At 41.8% G+C, this 16,131-nt stretch overlaps 2 protein-coding genes and 1 long non-coding RNA gene across 5 annotated transcripts; 1 reads left to right on the top strand and 2 right to left on the bottom strand.

Annotated features, from left to right (window-relative positions):
* Window positions 1-5,344: 5,344 nt before the first annotated feature.
* Window positions 5,345-6,271, bottom strand: LOC121050710. Its single transcript, XR_005803598.1, has 2 exons — window positions 5,607-6,271; window positions 5,345-5,539 (listed from the first exon to the last, which is right to left on the bottom strand). It is a non-coding gene; the product is annotated as an uncharacterized LOC121050710 (long non-coding RNA).
* Window positions 6,272-6,292: 21 nt separating this feature from the next.
* Window positions 6,293-10,429, bottom strand: LOC112177015 (L-type lectin-domain containing receptor kinase S.1). Of its 3 annotated transcripts, none has more exons than XM_024315173.2 (2): window positions 8,405-10,429; window positions 6,293-6,532 (listed from the first exon to the last, which is right to left on the bottom strand). In XM_024315173.2, exon 1 carries the CDS (start codon window positions 10,412-10,414, stop codon window positions 8,426-8,428), a length of 1,989 nt encoding a protein of 662 aa, XP_024170941.1. In that variant the 5' UTR covers window positions 10,415-10,429; the 3' UTR covers window positions 6,293-6,532; window positions 8,405-8,425. The 3 variants fall into 3 exon arrangements, with proteins under 3 accessions (XP_024170941.1, XP_024170942.1, XP_040367519.1); XM_024315174.2 differs by lacking the exon at window positions 6,293-6,532 and adding an exon at window positions 7,287-7,456; XM_040511585.1 differs by lacking the exon at window positions 6,293-6,532 and adding an exon at window positions 8,101-8,118.
* On the top strand, window positions 7,372-8,279 carry LOC112177403. The gene has a single exon (XM_024315695.2). The coding sequence runs from the start codon at window positions 7,372-7,374 to the stop codon at window positions 8,155-8,157; it is 786 nt and encodes a 261-aa protein (XP_024171463.1). The 3' UTR covers window positions 8,158-8,279.
* Window positions 10,430-16,131: the final 5,702 nt, after the last annotated feature.

Raw genomic sequence — 16,131 nt, 5'->3', positions numbered from 1 at the left:
ATCTTTTATGTTCTGTTTGATTTACTTTGATTCCTTTTGGTTTTACATTTGTTCTTCTCTCTTCTTTTCTGAGAAATAAACATGGTTGGGATTATATGGTTAGCTCAGGGCGAAAATACTTATGCAAACAACTTCAAGTAGAAGGGGGCTACCAAAGAGCAAGGAGGAGTGCCTAAGTCCCAAAGCTTCCAGTCCTGTTGAATGCCTGAGCTTAATTTCTTCCCCGGTGTAGTTTTCCTAGACTACAGTTGTTTTCTTAGGTTTGTTGTTGGCTATGCTTACCTGAATATAAGATGTATGAACATGTTTCTACCAAGAAGTGCAATAATACACATCCAAAAAGAAGAAGGAAAAAAAAATGGCCTGCTTCATCTTCGTTCATCACAAACCCCGAGTAAGGGTACAAAGTTTTTAGTTTTATTTTTTATTTTTGGAATAAACAGGAGGGAACCCCGTCAGGATGGAGGAGAACTCCTTCCAATATTATTATAATCAATAGTTAGAGAGTACAACGAGGGGGACCTAAAGCCTCGTGATAGTTCACACCCATCTTCTAAAAGTACACTAATAGAATCAAGGGTTTCATTAACCCATAACTCATCCAACCTGCAACTAGTAAGGTGAGCAAGTCGATGAGTAGCACCATTTGCTTCCCTATAAACATGCCTAAGTAAAATGAAATTAAACGACTGCATATAGTACTTACGGTCATTCAAGATCACTCCAACATCAGACATATCCTCCACATCACTAGCTAGGGTATTCAGTACGATAGCACTATCACTCTCAAACTCCACTTCAGTGGCCAATGGCTATCAATAAACCAGCTCACATTACTTCTGCCTCTACATGCATAGCAGATTGGGCATGAGGTATGTACCTTGCAAAAGCAGCTGCACACCTACCCCGGTCGTCCCTAGCAATAACCCATATACCTCCAAAACCATCAGCAACTATCAAAGCCCCATCCACATTCACCTTAAGCCTACCGCAAAGGGGGGCAGCTCCACTTAACTCTGGTACGCTTAGGCTTGCTTGCAACAAGTGGATGACACATGTGATAGTCCTCCAATAGTCTTAGAGACCTGCCACCCATATTGAAAGGGTTGATACCTCCACCATTCCATACCACCGAGTTCCTTTCATACCACACCGCCCAGAGTGACACAAGGAATATCTCTACCTGCTATGCTGTGAGGCTTTCTAAGATCATCATCACCCAGTCCTGCACCTTAGTCGCCAGAAAAGCATTCGCTTCAGTCTGATCAAACCATGAGCCCAAGCATTGAATCACAGGACAATCACGGAAGATATGCATACTAGTTTCAACCTCATTATTGCAGAAAGCACATTCCAGGGATGGGAGAGTTACTCTCCTAACTAGGGACGCTCTCTTAGGAAAAATCTCTTTGCACAATCTCCACACAAAGTTTCGTATTTTAGGAGGAACCTTGGCCTTCTAGATTTTACCCCAAACACTCATTCTATTTCCTACCTCCGACGAAGTAGAGGACCGCTTAGTTAAATTTTCGGTCACTCTTGAAATATGATAACCACTTTTAACACTATACATACCATGCTTATCGATGTGCCACACAAGCTTGTCCCGAGACTGATGCAAACTGAGAGGAATACGAACTATTAGGTCAGCCTCCTCCTTCGTAAAGACCTCTTGCACAATTTGTAAATTCCATTCTCGGGCTCCGAATCAATAAGGTCAATCACCAAGAAATCCTTCGTTCCCATGATTGCCAAGGAGAAAGGTTCAAAACTATAGGGTAAAGGAAGCAAAGGATCATCCCATACCGAAACACTGCTCCCCTCACCCATTTGAAAACGTAAACCCTTCAATAGAACTTCCTTACCCACTAGAATATTTCTCCAGGCATATGAGGCATCATGACCCAATGAAACATCAAAGAAAGAAGTAGACAGAAAATACCTTACTCAAAGTAATCTTACTGTTAAGGAGTTTGGGTGCTGAATCAACCTCCAACCTTGTTTGGCCAACAAAGCACGATTGAAGTGCATGCACCATATCTCTAAACCTCATTCCACCCTCCTCTTTAGGAACACAAAGTTTTTCTCATGCCATCCAGTGAATTTTCTTAACCTCCCCCTTGTCTCCCCACCAAAATTGAGCCATGAGCTTGTGCATGGTAAAGCACAAGTGCTTAGGCAACTCAAAACAGCTCATCACATAGTTAGGTATTGACTATAAAACACCTTGATAAGTATTTCTTTCCCAACCACACTTAGGGTTTTTATTCCTTCACCCCTGCATTCTCTTCTCTATCTTTTCAGTCACGAAAAGAAAAGCTTCTGCTTTAGAATAACTCAATTCAGTTGGAAGCCCAAGGTACTTATCGTGCTCAGCCACTCTCTCAACCCCCAAAATCTTTGCTAACCTGAACTGCTCATGGAGCTACACGTTCTTACTGAAGGAAATACTGCTCTTCTGAAAGTTTATCTGCTGCCCCAAAACATCGGAGTATCTCAGTAGGATCTTCTTTATGGCCTCACACTCCGCCTTCTTAGCTTTGAAAAAAATGAATGAGTCATCTGACAAAAACAGGTGACTTATGACTGGAGCACATTGGCTTATACTCACCTCATTTACCCTACCCTAGCATTCAACCACCATAATTAAACGAGAAAGAGACTCAACACAAATTAAGAACATGTATGGGGATATAGAATCTCCTTGTCATAATCCACGAGAAAGGGTCAGATGTCTTCTAGGTTTTCCGTTCAACATGAAAGAATAGGACACAGTGGCAACATAGTTCATAATCCAGTGCACCCATTTCAGATCAAAACCAAACTGAAGCAAAGAACCTTCCAAAAACCGCCATTTAACCCTATCATACGCCTTGCTCATGTCCAGTTTCAATGCATAGAGCCCACTCCCATTTCCTCGCAATCTCTTCAGGTAATGTGACACTTCAAAGGCAATCAGAGAGTTATCAGTATTAAACGACCCGAGATGAAAGCGCTTTGGGTTGGGGAGATCAGAGTTACAAGTAAAGGCTTCAATCTATTGGCAAGCACTTCGACCCAATTTTGTACAATACATTGCAGAGGCTAATTGGCCGGAGCTGACTAACCAGCTCGGGGTCCTTCACCTTAGGTATTAGGGTTACATATGTGTGGTTGATTTGCTTCACAAGTGTTCTGGACTCCAAGAAAGCCCAAACAGCCTCCACAACGTCGTCCCAACAATCGACCAGAACTGTTGATAAAAACACGGGTCTAGACAGTCCTGCCCTGGCTCTCTAGAAGGCCCCATCTGTTTAAGGGCCGCCCAAACCTTATCCTTGGTAAAGTCAGCCGAAAGGGTCTGGTCCACCTCATCAGTGATAAGTTTAGGAAGGAGCTCAGTAACCTTATGGATCTGTTGTGGATTGGAACTCCGAAATAAATCCCTATAATACCCCAAAACCACTTATTCAATCTTCTCCTCCTCAGACCTCCATACTCCCTCATCATCGCGCAGCCCCTTAATGAGATTCTTTTTCCTCCTATCTTGTAGCTTGATGAAAGAATCTGGTATTCATGTCAGTAAGCCACACAACCCTTGACTTCTGCTTCCAAAATATCAATTCCCTCTGAAGCAACTCTTGAAGCTTTGATTCAAGGTCAAGCCGCCCCTGATCAGGTTGAGCTGAAAATGACTTATCATAAAAAAACACTTAGCTGAGCCCTAATTGCTTCAATGTTTTTCTGGAGGCTCCCAAATCAAGTACGACTCCAAGAGATGAAAGCCTCACGTGTGTTCAAGATTCTATTCTGGACTCTCTCAAGTGAGTAAGTCCCAGTTGCATTCTCCCAACTTGCTTAAACCACCTCTCTACAATCTTTTTCATGCAACCAGTATTCCTCAAACCGAAATGGTTTTTTCCTCCTCCTTTTCCTCATTCGTTTCCTCCTTACCTCCAAGATAATAGGAAGAGGATCGAATTCATTTGGATTGAGATGAATAACCCTCGACTTTAGGAACAGACGACGCCACTCGTCTTGGGCTACAAACCAGTCCAGTCTGACTCTCACATCCCTACCGTGTCGAATACCCTTCCATGTAAAGCATGGGCTAGAGAAATGCAAGTCATGGAGTGAACAAAACCCTAAGGCCTCTCTGAAATCTCGCATCTGAACATCTCTCCTTAGGAGACCCCTTTCCTTCTCATGTAGAACTAAAATTTCATTGAACCCCCCCCCCCCCCCCCCCCAAACCACCCATGGGAGATCACATTTGTCCCTAAGGGATCCAAAAGTGGTGCTCAGCTTTAGGTTGTCCATACACAACGTGAACCTCCAAGGTGGCCCGGATCCCTCTCTAATCACCATGTCAATATGAAAATCCGAGAAAGATAGGAGGCTCACATTTATATCCTCTGCCCACAACAAGCACAGGCCCCCTGATCTACTATGCCTCTTCCCTTTATAACAACTAACAATTTTACAATTAACAGAAAAAGCATTACGCCAACCAAGTTTTTTCCTCACTCCTACCATCTCCTCCACCAAACATTTAGTCTCACTCGAGAAAATCACTTTGGGAAAATTTAGGGTAATCAACCCTTTAAGGAGTTTAAGCCCCTTAACTGTCGAAGGGTTCCCAATCCCTTGGCAGTTCCAACATAGGATATTCATGGCTCATGATGGGTCAAATCCAGACCCATCACGGAAGAATGTTCAGGAGTACATTCAGGACACATCACAGTAGATTTCCGCAACTTCTTTCTGCCTCTTCCCTTTTGGTACAAAGTTTATGAACATGAAGTTCTAGTAAACACAACTTGAACCCTAATCCCGCTTCTGTATTCTGCATATATGGCATACACTACTTGGCAAATTCTACAATTTGTATCCATCCGCTGGTTTGGGATTTACCAAATCTTCTTTTTAGACGATGAAGCAAAAACCATTTAAGATGCTCAGATCATAGGGCAAAAAAAAAAAAAAAATCTAAGATGGCATAAGAGAAACAGTTTGCAACATTACACGAAACATAATGGATAGATCAAGAACGTACATTAGTTTTACAGTCATTAATGCTTTAATCAAGACGGCACTTTCTTCTCAACTTACAATCCAAACTAGACGTAAACATAAATCATGAACATTCCCAGATGCACAATTGCATGATAGCAGCAAAAGAGGAATCTGTTGCAGGGATGCATGTCACGACTACAGACTACTGAGTAATAATTGACAGGAACATATCTTTACTCTCCATATAATTTCTCGCACCCCAATTGATAACAACAAGCATACAAATTCAACCGTTGGAGAGATTTTTTTCTTGAAGCTGTAGCATAGCATGGTCTCTTGCCTCTCCTTCCTCCTTGACCTCTAAAAGACTCTTGTACGCTCCAATGCGATGATGGCGCCACTGCGCCAGCGGCAAGCGGGATCAATGCCAACTTTCTTCAATGCAGCAGCATGCTCGGTCAAGAACATGAGATGCATGTTGAATAGCCTTTTTGGAAACACGATACCCTACAATTTCCACTACCCTAAGATGGTCATGTGGACACTGCACTGATAAACCAATCATTAATTGATCAAGCTGCAGGACTTATCTTCTGCTATCTAATACTCACCATTGTAATTATCTTCTCTTCCTCCAAGACGTACAAGTAGATAGGTTTCTGTTTACTAGTCTTATCTTTTCTATATGTAGAGTCTCACACTCCTAATACAATTGTACTTGTTAAGTTACTCATCAATATAAATACAATCGTTAGCCACAATTCTTGGTGTGCTTGACAACACTTCGTTCAAATCCTTTATGCACATCATTGTACAACTCTCCTTTGATTGGGTAGAATTGCAGCTGCACTAAGAGACCAATTTCTTAGCGTTCACGCAACAAAGGACAATTTCACACAGCAAAAGAAAAACAAATAAAAGTAACCACAAGCTTTCATGTCTTGCCTCCATTACCAAAACAACGGCTAAACTAGGATAAAGCACCCGTGTGGTTTATGAATCCTTTTAACCTCAAAAGTCGCAAGTCTTTTTTTTTTTTTTTTTTTTGATCATGCAAGTAAACATCAGAAGTCTTGAACCCAACAAAACTGCAAGGCAGATCAGCTTGAGGGAGGGAGATAAAAAAAGGAGACAGACGTCTAATACACAGTTTCAAGTCTTTCTACCATTACAAGACAGGAGTTATAGTTGTATAATTGTCCAACAGAGATCGTGACAAAACAAAATGTATATCGATCGTACAAGCATGCGAATGTAAATGTAGGGGGTGAACAATGTAGCCAAGCATGCGAATGTAGGGGGTGAACAATGTAGCCGAAAGTGAGAGCACAAAAACCATGTCGCAACATGTGATGTCATTAGTCCACCAAGTTGGAGGAACACGTACCTGGAGCACAAGTTTCAAGTGTGCAGACGCCTGGAGGAAATTAGCAGCTAATCGACAAAGTCCCCATGGATCATCAGCTAGAATAACCAACTCCAAATGCTGGAGGTTTGGCAACTTGGGAACAGCACCAGCAAACGCAATGAGATGCAACTGAATGCCAAAAAAAAGGAGTCAAAACAAGAGCGAAAACATAAACTAACAAGAACAATTGGAAGAAAAAGGGCAGCAGAAAAAAGAGGAATCCAAATGCAACTGAGAGGAATAGCATAGACTAACTGGTGCGTTGAACTGAACATCAAGCACGAGTGTGTGTAGCTGAAAAAGATGGGAGGAAAGCTGATCGAAGGCAAGAGCGGTAAAGTCAGAGGTTTCGGGGTCGGCTTGATGAAGGCAGACCTCAGCAAGAGAAGGCACATTGTCAAGTTGCAAGTGTATAGACAGGCCTTCGTAAATGAAGGAACAAAAGTCTCATGGTAATGCTTGTGACCCGAACAACGGTACGAAATCTAGTCCAATTAGGATTGGGTAAAACTACAAATCCTAGCCGAGTTATAAAAAGCAAGTTAACAATAGATCTGATCTCGTCTAAATCTTTGTATCCTGAATTCCTGATATCAAAAACGTAGCTGAGTTTTTGGGGCAAAGAAAACGTAGCTGAGTTTAAAGGAATAAATGAGTTTAGAGCTCCAGAGTTGGATATGCATAAAAATCACTTGACCCTAAATCCACAAGTCCCATACATTAGAGGCCCATATATAGAACATCTTGACATCTTGTTGTACAATAACTTAAACATTTTAATAGTATTAAAGGAATTTTTACACAAGTTTAATTACTTGAACATCAAGGAACGATTAGATAGGCCAGAATCTTAAGAGGAGCAAATCTTCATGATTTTCTCCTTTAAATACTCGGATATTTTTTTCTTTTACCTAATGTATCTTCGGTGAGAGCTATAGGCCAACCCTTTCTTCAAGCACAAAACTACTATGGCTAGGCTGACCAATGAAGAAGACGATGATATGATGAAGGCCGTTTTTAATCTTTGTCATATGAAGCATGTGCTTGTTGATTCTACAAAAGACATACAGATATTGGAGGATACTAACCGCAAGTGTCTTAGTCAAATTAGTACTAAAGACAAACGAAAAACATTATTAATCAAAGAACAAGGAGATGAATGCATTGTTAATGTTGCCCAAGGCTTGCATAGAAACCAACGACTACAACAGGATCCTAAGAGAAAAGCTTTGCAAGTCACAGGACAAGAAGCCATTTATGCTGGACAAGGCTTAACAAACTCAAACGTATGTCAAGGTTTGTTCTATGGAAACTATGCCCCTCCTAATCTCCCACCAGTCCCACGCCTACGACAATTTATTGAAATTTGCAGTCAGCCGTTTGAGAAGCAATTAACATTTAGTGATGTGAAGGATGACCAATCAAGGCTAGCTATGAGCAAAGAGGATGTCCAAAAGCGCCTAATGCCATTGTTGAATGAGAATGAAGATCTTAGACGAGGAATCCAAGTCACAACTTATGACTTGGATGGTAAAGAGTATCCCATGGTGTTCAAAATTTGGGTGGAAAAGATTCATGTCTTGACCGAAGGATGGAAAGCTTTTTGCCATGATCATAAGCTGGTTGAGAAGCAAGATTTTGTGACCGTATGGATGTTTCGAAATGCTGCAACCGGTAGCCTTTGCTTTGTAATTGATTTGAGAAGGCTGCCAGTGCTTGAAACCATCAAGAGAAGAAGAACAAGGCGAAATTGAGATATGCAGATCACCACCATGAATCGAGAAAGGTCTAATAGTCACTGACCCCTTCTATGGTCAGATTAGAGTAGGTTTTCTTAAATGCCATTTGATTACTTGCAGTTTTGGTTTCATGCAGTTATAGGATCCCATCTTATGATATTGGGGGATCATAGGTTGTGGCTGAAGTTGCTACGAACTAACCAGAGTTCAATTCAATTCAAAAATCAAATATAATTTTGTATAATACACACAAAGAACTTACTGTTGTTCAACCAAAACACATTCACACTGAATGCTGGGGTTGGAATGCCACTTCCCCGGATTCTTCCTCGATGCCGGCCCCATCACCACCCTCGCCGCGTACCAGTTCTGATAACAATGCGGCAGGAGCTGGCTCGGACACTGTCTCGCCGACCAAAATTGCCGCAATTTCCTTCATGCTAGGCCTTTTGTGAGGATCAGGATGACAACAAGCCAACCCAAGCTTCAATACAACCTCCACCTCCTCCTCATCATACTCCCCTTTAATTCTCTGGTCCGCCGCCTCTCTCACCCTCCCTTTTGAATACAACTCCCTCACCCAATCGATCAGCACTGCCTCCTCCTCCTCCTCTGCCCCCATTTCAATAGGCCTTCTTCCACACGCCACTTCCAACAACACCACTCCAAAGCTATACACATCAGTCGCTGCTGTTGGTGACGCTATGGTAGCCAGCTCCGGCGCCAAGTACCCCATCGTGCCAACCACACGAGTGGTATTAGGCACTTCACCGTGCTCATACAGCTTGGCCAATCCAAAATCACCAAGCCTACCTCTCATTTCCAAGTCCAGCAATATATTGCTCGACTTAACGTCTCTATGAACCACCACTTGGTCCCAGCCGTGGTGCAGATAGTTCAGCCCCTCCGCCACGTCTGCCAACACACGCCGCCGTTGCCCCCAGCCCAAAACCTTCTTCGGCCTGTCGAAAATCCACCTGTTGAGGCTCCCATTAGGCATGTAGTCATACACAAGCATGAGCTGGTTTCCTTTTCTGCACCACCCTCGCATTTGGACCAAATTCTTATGCTGCAGTCTCCCCATGCTCGAAATCTCAGCCATAAATTCTCTCAACCCCTGCTTCGAATCATGGTTCACACATTTCACTGCTATCTCTGTCTTGTTCGATAAAACTCCTCTGTAAACCTTCCCAAATCCACCCGAACCCAAAAGCTGATCTTTTGAAAATCCACCAGTAGCCTCGCTCAGCTCTTCATTCGAAAATCGATGAGGCCAATACTCCATCTCCCAATCCTCAATCTCATCATCCTCTTCATCCTCCAGCTTCTTCTTCCTCCAATACAAGTAGACTCCATACGCTAAAGTCACCACAAACAAAACGCAACCTATTGTAATACCAGCAATGGCTCCCATAGGCAAGGATTTGGAAGAAGCCTCGAGCTTGAAAACAGGCAAATTGGTCACGTTGATCTCTTTAGCAACACCAGTGTCACTGAAACTCCAAGCCAAAATTCTCTGCGCCTCAATCCACTCCGTTTTCGACGCCGAAAACCCAACGAACATCTCGGACGACACGTAGTTGGCAATCCTTGGGTCTTTGAAGCTCAGCGTAGGCAGAGTCGGCCGTGGCAGATTAGCCGGAGCCACGGTGACGTTGATTTCGAGATTATCACCGTCGAATTCGATCCAAGTCCGGACGTTCTCGCCGCTCCGCATCTGAACCGGAACGAAGCCGCCGGTGGAATTGTAGTAGCCGGCGGGCGTAGTGACCTCCGATATGACTCTGTTGAGGTCGATTCCGATGTGGTTTCCGTCGGGATCGTTGAACTCGGTGTTTCGGCCCGTGTCGAATTCGACGGCGAGTAAGGGAGCCACGACCTGAACCTGGGCGTTTGAGAAGAGGCCGAAGTACTGGCTGGCGAGGGCGTTAGGGGGAGAGGTGGAGTTGGAGAGGACGAAGCAGAGGCCGAAGCCTGGGCTGGAAGCGATTTGGGGGAGATCGGAGAAGACGAAGGAGGTTGAAAAGGAAGCGAGGGAAGTGGAGGTGGAATTAGGTCTCATGGTGAGCTTGGTGGTGTGGAAGAGGCGGCCGAGGGACCATTGAACGGAGTCGTTTGTGAGGCGGACGGTGGAGGCGTCGAGCCTGGCGTCGTTGATGAGAGTCAAGTCGGTGGCGTTGGAGATGTTGGAGAAGGAGTTGAAGAGGAAGTCGAGGGCGAGAGTAGGAGAGAGGACCTGGAACAGGAGGAGGAGGAGAGGTAAGGACCTCATCGGAAGAGGTTTCCGGTGGCCGCCGGCGGCCAAGTGGGAAACTGGTCAAAGATGGAGGGTGAAAGTATCAGAGTCTGATGAAGAACTGGGCTGCAGGTCTCAAGTCATAGTCAATTCAAATTTTATTTTTATCTAGAAAGGACTATAAAGTCGTGGCCCCCGTGTGACTATTTCTTCCCCCGAGTACTACAGTCAACTCCACAGTCTACTTTGGCGGGAGCTGAAATTCATAACCTGATTTAACTGCAAATCTCGAATATTCGATAATGTACGTTGCGGAGATTTTTCTTTACGAGAAACATCGGTGTGTTGTGATCACATACGTTCATTCCAACGTGTTGCAACGCATACCGTTTAGGAGATTTGAAATTTCAAGATTAGTAGTCGTTAGATTAGTGGGTTGATGTGTTAAGTCTTATGGTTGGAGTGATGATGGGTTTTAGTCAAAATGTTGCTGCACAGTGCAGTTTTTAAACTTTACATACAGGATAAAATTGATGATTGCAGCTCTAATGTATAGAACAAACGTTGAGGTACGTTTGGGTTTGCTAATAAGATCAAGTCCAACCAATTCTAGCCCAAAGTTCAAAGGGGACATTAATGAGAAGAGCCCAAACAATTGCCTGCTACCAAAAACGTAATCTGAACTTGCTCATACAAAGAGGAGAGGATTTTCAGTAGGAAAATCCGGTCTCATCATTGGAATTGGTGATTTAGTTTTTTTTTTTTTTTAATGCAAAATTAGTCGTTTAGGTTAGAGTTTTTGAAATCTTATAAATAGTGAAGAGTATCGAACCACACACATTTATGCGAAATTTTTATATTTGTCCCTTTTCAGGTGGTTAAAGTGAAGAGAATATCAGCATGTTAGATACATGTATATAGACTCATTTACCAAAGCGCATAACACTCGTTATATGTAAAAGAAGTAAGAATATTTTTAAATTTTTACGTACAAAACAAAAACATTCTTTCGAAACAATGTTCTATACTACTACAATGTTCTACATATAGATAGACTAGTATGGCTCAAAACGTTTGTCACACATCAAGAAACAATAAACCTAAATAATTGTATGATTAAATATGGTCTTCAACTTATAAGATCAAAAATAAGAAAACTTTTTCCATCCTTTTGAAAATTAAGCAAGAGTTTGGAACTTTCATTATCATTATCGGGATAGCACCATGTCCCATCTAATGAGTCACGACCTATACAGCTAGTGAAGCACCTATAACATTACATCTCCTCGACCACACACAGATAGCCATCCTTAAGTTGTAGAGGATGGAACACACATTTATGTTAAGACCTTCTGTATTAAATTTTTGTACTTGACTATTCACTTCTTGAGTGGATAAAATAAAGAAAATATCAACATGTTAGATACATACATGTACAAGTTGCTCACCGCTCCGTACAATACTCACCCCTTGTTTTTAGAAACAATGACCTATATTGTTGCCATGTTCGCCCTATTCGTCTGTCACACATCAAGAACCAATAAAGCTAAAACAACTGTCTGATTTGATAGGGCAATCAACTTATAAGATCAAAACTAAGAAAATTGGGCAAGAGTTCGGAACTTGGATTATCATTATAGGGATAGCACCAAGTCCCATCTAATGAGTCATGAGCTACGTAGCAGCCACTGAAAGCACCTATAGCATTACATGTCCCTTGACCATACGTAGAGTATCTTGCCTGCCCTTGGTCCTTTATTGGCCACCACAAATAAACCCTCTCATTTTCCGGTGGCTGATGTGAGCTTCGGGCCAAACCCAGCTAACTTGGAGCTATTCATTTCATGCTTTCGTGTCAGCTTAGCAGCTGGTCTTTACCTTCCTCGTGTCAGCCTCTGCGTAAACACGCTTCCCACTCGATAAGATTGGCCGCCAAATTATATCCACGGAGTTAACCAAATAAGGGTAGCACCATTTGTCCTCTTGGCATCTGGCAACACTCTCTATTCCATTTTTTTGGACTCATCTTTCTTCTCTCTAGTCTACCAATATTTCGAAACCCTAATTTTTGTTCTTTAATAAATTCTTTAGTTGACAAAATAAGAAGCAAAACTTGTAATAAAAAAAGAAAATAGGAAGCAAAATTTACTGTTCGATCAAAAGTGTTACTATAATGAGACTGAGGTGTAGCTAAGCAACGTTGAAACTTATTTTATATGTATGAGTCTTTGAGGTTGAAAATTGAAGACCCCCTTTCCTCGATATCATTGTTTTTGACTCATTCTCGCCTTACCCTATAAAGATTGTCTCATGTCTTTAACAAAAATTTCAACAAAATAGCCTAATGAGAGAACTAATTGAAGTAACTGTAAATGTATTAGGTTATAATTGAAATTACAAAGACTAAATATGGTGATTTTCTAGAATGCATTTTCTTTTTCCATATATGACATTTCGTGGAGTATACACCAATCTCAAACTGAATGACCCATGACCCATCCACCATACTCCAACAGCTAATTATGTGATTTATGTCAACAAAAAAAAAGGAGCACAATTATTGATGAGTTATGTTATGCTTATTTAGTGTCAAAAAATAATTCACAAAGATTAAAGTTAACCTCAAGCCTGCAAATCCCCAAGCTAGAAATTGAATCTGATTCTACTGTTCTTGTTCAGCTTGTGCAGCAGCAAAACCTTTCTACTCACCCTTTTGGATCTCTGCTTGCTGGATGCAACAACTTTATGGCCACTATGCAGAATGTCCAGCTTATGCACATCTTTCGTGAGTGTAATATGACAGTGGATGCTTTGGCTAGATGCAGCATTGATCATGAACCTGGTCTCATCACTTTTTTGGATCCTCCTATCCATGCTACTGAAGCCATTCTTGATGATCTTGCTTTTGTAACTAGAACTAGGAGAACTGTCTCCTCTTAGCTTTTTCTTTGCTTTTGTTCGGGCCTTTTAGGTCCCGCTTGTAACTAAAATAAAAAATAAAAAATTATTCACACATCACTAATTACTTAATACACACCTCTTACTTAATACATCACCATCTGATTTCTTATTCTATCATTTTATTAAATACACCACTCAAACTACCTAAATTATCCTCAAATCTCAAAATTCTATATAAAATCACTATATATAAATCAATATTAAAATCATCATGCTAAACTTTATCATAATCACAACATTCTATATATATATATATATATATATATATATATATCATAATGAATTTAAATGCATTTAATTATCAGAATCATCATAATAATTTTAATTTTCTTTCAATTATTATCATTTTTTTTTATCAAAAGAGGTCAGCCCATTATATAGATTCAGCAAGCAGTACTACAAAAATGAAACACCCCTAAGGGGTTGACAGAAAGAATCTTTCCTCAGAGTACCGTGAGACTCATATTCTACCAAGAACAAGAACCCAATATACCCCTAGCACACCCACCTTTTAGACAGTTCATACACCTTTCTTGCAAACAAAAACCAAACAATCTCCAAAGCGAGATTAAAAAACCCTCACAGATCATGATATTTGCGACCTAGCTAAAATTAAATAACATTCAGAAGAGGAGAAGCAACCTCCTCTTCCATTCCGTCTTCTTTATCCAATGCCTCAATAGTAACTGCTTCCTTGGACAAGCTACCTTCGGACCTATTCACAGCAGCAGAGTCAATATGGCTCTTCCATTTGAGAGATTTCCTCTCATGCAGCTCCAGATCCAAAGTCCTGGCAGCCTTCGCCTTGTTCTTACTACCTCGGGGATGACCCAACTTCTTCTTTTTCTTTGGCGAGATTATAATCTGCCCATTCTTATGTTGTAACACCAAATCTATATTTTCATCCACTTTAGAGCAGAAGCTGGAAGTGACAATAGCTTCTTACCCGCATTGAGCAAATCATAGCTCACTTTTCTCTTGGTACCCACGACAACAAAGCAAGTTGAACCCAACTCAACCCCCGGCTTCAAAAAGCCTTTCTTCACTTTGGGCAAAGTATTTGTTGGCAGTATGGTTGTCTTAGAACAATATGGGACCAACTTCTTCCGATTCTTGAACCATCCTACACCATTATTCTCAACCAAACTCAATGATGCACCTGTTGGACTTGCAACAATCTTAGAGCGATGCAGCACGTCACTTCCTTGTGACGCATGGGCTTCCACAGCTCCCAACAAATGGGATCCATGCAACCTACCTCCTGCCACTGCATCCTCTTGTTGCACCACAAGCTCCATACCCATTCCCCCAACCTCAGCAATAGGCATTTACTCCATCACGGAAGCTAGCACTGGTTCCGGAAGGAGAGCACCCACTTCCAACGACAGACCGGCCATCGCCGCTTCCGGTGGCCCATTCTGAATTTCTGCCTTCTCTTGCATCAAAAAACCGTCACACCCCGAGGCCTCATGCTCAAACAAGCCACAATCCCTGCATAATCCTTTAACTTTCTCATAAATGATAGTAATCTCAGGCTGCACCGTGGGAGAGAACTCGAAAAGCATCCAAGTACGTACACTCCGACGAGTATCCAACACCAGTCGAATTCTCTGCTCCTCCTCCTTCCTACGAAGAGCCGATCGATCAAATCTAATAACCTGACCAACCACAGATCCAATTAGGGTTAAGGCATGCTTGTTTCGAAGTGCCAATGGCAAACCTTTGACCGCAATCCAGATCTCCATCTCCCACAAAGGAACCCTCTCCACTGAGCCAACTTCATCATATTTCCCCTACCAGCAAGATTGTGTTCCTATAGAACCATGCCCCTCCATGCAGCGCTCTGTTAAGATCAGCTTCATGAATGGATTGGAAAAGGAATCGATCTTCGGCATCATGAACAGAGAGGCCAGACTTGAGACGCCAGATCGAAGCAATGGTTCCTTTGAACCAGGGAAACCGCGACTTTGATCCAAGCAGTCGCCCGACCGTATACCAGTTGTTGTCTTGCAGCGCTGCCTGCCCTGCCTCGCCCAACGATACCTTTGTGGAATCAAAAGGAGGACGAACAACCATAGCACCGATAGGAGTCTGTGCCATAGAGCTCAGACAAAAGTTTGAAGATTTTGATCGAAGAAATTTTCTGTAAAGACCCTAGCAGAGTGAACGGCTAGGTCTAGATTCAATTAAGTTGAGATTTCAATTATTATCATGAGACCTGTACAATCTTAACAATTTTGTTATTCAAAATTGCTGGTAGTCAAAATTGACAATTTTGTTATTCAAAATTGCTGGTAGTCAAAATTGTTGAAAAATAATCAAGAACACATGAAGAGGATCCCAACTAGGTTTATAGTTACATTGTTATTATTTTCTCTCCATTAGTTATCATGAAACAACATATACAATCATAAGGATTTTGTAATGCAAAGTTGCTAGTAATCAAGCTTGTAGAAGAAGATTCCAATTAGGCCTCGTTTGGTTCGCGGAAAGGAAAGTAGTTCCTTTGTCTTTCCCATGGGAAGGGAAATGAACTTTCCGAAGAACTTTCCATTCCGATGTTTGGTAATGTAAGGAAAGTTATCCGGAAAGTTGTTAAAAAGTATGTAATTAATGAAATAAAATAATATGTTGTGAGTAATAAATGCAAGGAAAGAAGGGAGGAAAGTGATTCATTTGGAGTATGGAAGGAACCATTTCCCCCCTATTTTCTTTTGCTTCAGGAAAGTATTTCATTTCCTTTTGCATCCCAAACACAGGAAAAGAACAAATTTCATTTCATGATGCTTACT

This window comes from Rosa chinensis, chromosome 7 (assembly GCF_002994745.2).
Source record: "Rosa chinensis cultivar Old Blush chromosome 7, RchiOBHm-V2, whole genome shotgun sequence".
In the NCBI taxonomy this organism is placed as follows: domain Eukaryota; kingdom Viridiplantae; phylum Streptophyta; class Magnoliopsida; order Rosales; family Rosaceae; genus Rosa; species Rosa chinensis.
Note: the sequence above shows the minus strand (reverse complement) of the source record. Positions and strands in the feature narration are given on the sequence as shown.